At 43.3% G+C, this 3,241-nt stretch overlaps 1 protein-coding gene across 1 annotated transcript; it reads left to right on the forward strand.

Moving 5' to 3' along the window:
- The first annotated feature begins 914 nt into the window (after positions 1–914).
- Positions 915–1,886, forward strand: LOC125061034 (craniofacial development protein 2-like). The gene is made up of 2 exons (XM_047666175.1): positions 915–1,043; positions 1,076–1,886. Exons 1-2 carry the CDS (start codon positions 1,006–1,008, stop codon positions 1,884–1,886), a joined length of 849 nt encoding a protein of 282 aa, XP_047522131.1. The 5' UTR covers positions 915–1,005.
- Positions 1,887–3,241: the final 1,355 nt, after the last annotated feature.

Here is a 3,241-nt window from a genome sequence, read left to right on the forward strand (position 1 = left end):
CATGACCACAGCTACACCATTTGACTAATGTTAAATATATTTTTACTATCATTACTATAGGTTTCTAAATTTATTACCACAATAGATATTAATTTAATAATCGTAAATTATTTTATGGGCGTTAACCACAGCTGTCTAAACTCTTTTGGCAATTCTCTGTTTAAGAGATCCGAAATTACACTTATAGAAATATTATATTCTATATGATATCTATGCCTTCGGTTTTGGTAACATACAGCCTTCGGTTTTGGTAACATACAAAACCGTTAACCCGGCTCAAGGGTCACCAGAGTCACGTTCTCTGGCGGCCACTTGAGTAATTCTTCTCTGGCGCGTCCAAGCCGCGGGGGTGGGCATTGAGTGTTCTAGTAGGCTCGGGACATCTCAATGGCCGAGTTCAGGGAAGGACCCAGCACCACGGGGTATAACGTGGTCCCCTGCCTAGGGTTACAGGAGAAGACCTTAACGGCGGTGAAGGCGTAGATCTAGAAGATCACATCGGTGACATCGGCGGAAGAGGCAAGCTCAGCTGTAGGAGCTTAATACGACAGCCTGGCGCTAGGCAGCAGTAGGGCCAGTACGATATCGAGGCCAGAGATGGGCTCATATCGAGAATTACCGGCGGAGCTAGGATGGCGGTACGGCGGTAATCTGCGATGACGGAAGGCAACGGGAAACCACCGTCATAATACTCCCTAGTTGATCAGCTCTGATCATTAAGCATGGATAGCACAAATATAGCCACGGCCCTGAGTCTCCGGCGTCCCTTAAATGGGTCATGGGTGCGAAGAATCTCCGGAGGGGATCACGAACAAAAACAACGACACAGGCTTAAAATTGGAACATGGAACGTAAGGAGTCTTAAACAGCATGGGAAACTACATAATGTCATCAAAGAAATGAGGCGCCTAGAAATTGGGGTGTTGGGTATTAGTGATACTAAATGGCCAGGAAACGATCGATACAAGACCACAGAGGGCGAAGTACTGTACTACTCGGGTAAAAATGGCTCAACCGAACCTTATGGAGTGGCAGTCCTGCTCACCAAAGAAACTGCTCAAGCCGTTCGCGGTTTCATACCACATTCCAACCGAAGTATGCTGTTACGTCTGGAAGCTAAACCGCAGAACATAAATATCATACAAGTGTATGCCCCGACAGCCGACAAACCCCAGAACGAGTTGGATGAATTTTACGCGGAAGTTAGGAATCTTTTACAATACACGAAGAAACATGACATAAATATTATAATGGGAGATCTAAACGCAAAGGTGGGTGCAGGGGAGGTACCAGGAGTGATCGGACCTTATGGATTAGGGGTAAGAAATGAACGGGGCGAAGCGCTCATTGAGTTCTGTCAAGAACATGAACTCGTAGTCACGAACACCCTGTTCAAACATCACCCAAGGAGGCTCTACACATGGACCTCACCAGCGCATACACCAGATCACATAGTTCGCAACCAGATAGATTACATAGCGATAAATAGTCGTTTCAAAAATTCGATTAAAAGTGCTCAAACCTATCCTGGTGCTGATATCAACTCTGACCACAACCCCGTTATAGTTAAAATGTGCTGTAACCTGAAAAAACTAAAAAAGACTAAAATCATCTGTCGTCCGGATATACGCAGTATCAAACATCCGGAAAAAAGAGTAAAAGTCTCCAAGGCTATAAACCGCTGGGCTGAAGAAAATTTTAATACAACTGCATCTGTAGAAGAAGTGAATCATGCTCTAGTTAGAACCATTACCGATATTAATGAAACTATTTTGGGTCAGACGCAATATAACAAAAGACAACAGTGGATGGAAGATGAAATCTTAGACCTCATGGAAGAAAGACGACTGAGAAACAATTCGATCCACACGCATACAATGCCCTAAATAAGTTAATCAGGAGGAAAATTCGAGCAGCTAGGTCAAAATTTTATGAGGACAAATGTGTTAGGTTGGAAGAGCTCAACGCCAAACATGACAGCTTTAACTTACACAAAGAGATCAAAGAGATGGCTGGATTGCGGAAAAGGACAAACCGGAATACGTTAGTGGATGATAGTGGTAATGTATTATTAGACGTAGAGAGCAAGAAATCTACTTGGAAACTCTATGTTGAAGACATATTCGCAGATGCAACTAGAAGAATCACAGTAACACCAGGAAATGAAACTGGACCTCCTATATTGAGAGCAGAGGTAGTAAAAGCTCTAAAGAGAGCCAAAACTGGAAAATCTCCAGGTCCAGATCAAATTCATGTGGAGATTCTCCAACTATTAGAGGAACACCTTGTGGATGCGGTAACCAACTTCTTCAACTGTATTTATGCAACGGGGATTATGCCGAAGGATTGGTTAAATTCAACGTTCATCACCCTCCCGAAGAAACCTACGGCTAAGAAATGCACAGAATATCGCACAATAAGTCTGATGAGTCAGGTCTTAAAACTTTTTCTCTCGATTATACATGAGAGGATTAGAGGCAAATGCGATGCACAAATTTCGGAGAGCCAGCTCGGGTTCAGATCTGGAGTAGGAATCAGAGAAGCCTTGTTCTCATTGAATGTGCTTGTTCAAAAATGTCGAGACTTACAGACAGACGTCATTATATGTTTTGTTGATTACGAAAAGGCCTTTGACCGTGTCAAACACGAGGTACTTATGCGTCGTCTGCAAGAAGTCGGAATTGATGGCAGGGATATGAGGATAATACAAAACCTCTACTGGAATCAAACCAGCACGGTGAGAGTGGACGGTGATGAAACCGAACTAATTTCAATCTGTCGTGGAGTCAGGCAAGGGTGCATTCTGTCCCCGCTTCTATTTAATCTGTATTCAGAAGCAATTATCTCTGAAGCACTGGAAGGCAAAGAGTGGGGTATCAAGATCAATGGGCAAATAATTAACAACTTGAGATACGCCGATGATACCACTCTTATAGCAACAACACCTGAAGATCTACAGAATATAGTTGACCACGTCTATGAGTGCAGCAAAAGAGCGGGGCTATCAATGAACCTCGCCAAAACCAAGTATATGGTGATTAGCAGAAGAGAAGACTTAAACCCAACAATCTCGGTGGCAGGTACTACTTTAGAGAGAGTTAATAAATACAAGTACCTAGGCACATGGCTGACTGAAGCATGGGAGTCTGAAAATGAAGTGAAGACCCGAATAGAAGTTGCTCGTGCTTCCTTCAACAAAATGAGAAAGGTACTTTGCAACAAGGACATCAGTCTGCACCTC

Source organism: Pieris napi, chromosome 22, assembly GCF_905475465.1.
Source record: "Pieris napi chromosome 22, ilPieNapi1.2, whole genome shotgun sequence".
Lineage (NCBI taxonomy): Eukaryota > Metazoa > Arthropoda > Insecta > Lepidoptera > Pieridae > Pieris > Pieris napi.

What these genes read in the sequence shown, in the direction of transcription:
- LOC125061034 (XM_047666175.1), top strand. Translation starts at nt 1,006, where the DNA reads ATGGCTCAACCGAACCTTATGGAGTGGCAGTCCTGCTC. An exon ending in ATGGAGTGGCAGTCCTGCTC is followed by an intron (nt 1,044 to 1,075) that starts ACCAAAGAAACT and finishes CGTTCGCGGTTT; the next exon opens with CATACCACATTCCAACCGAA.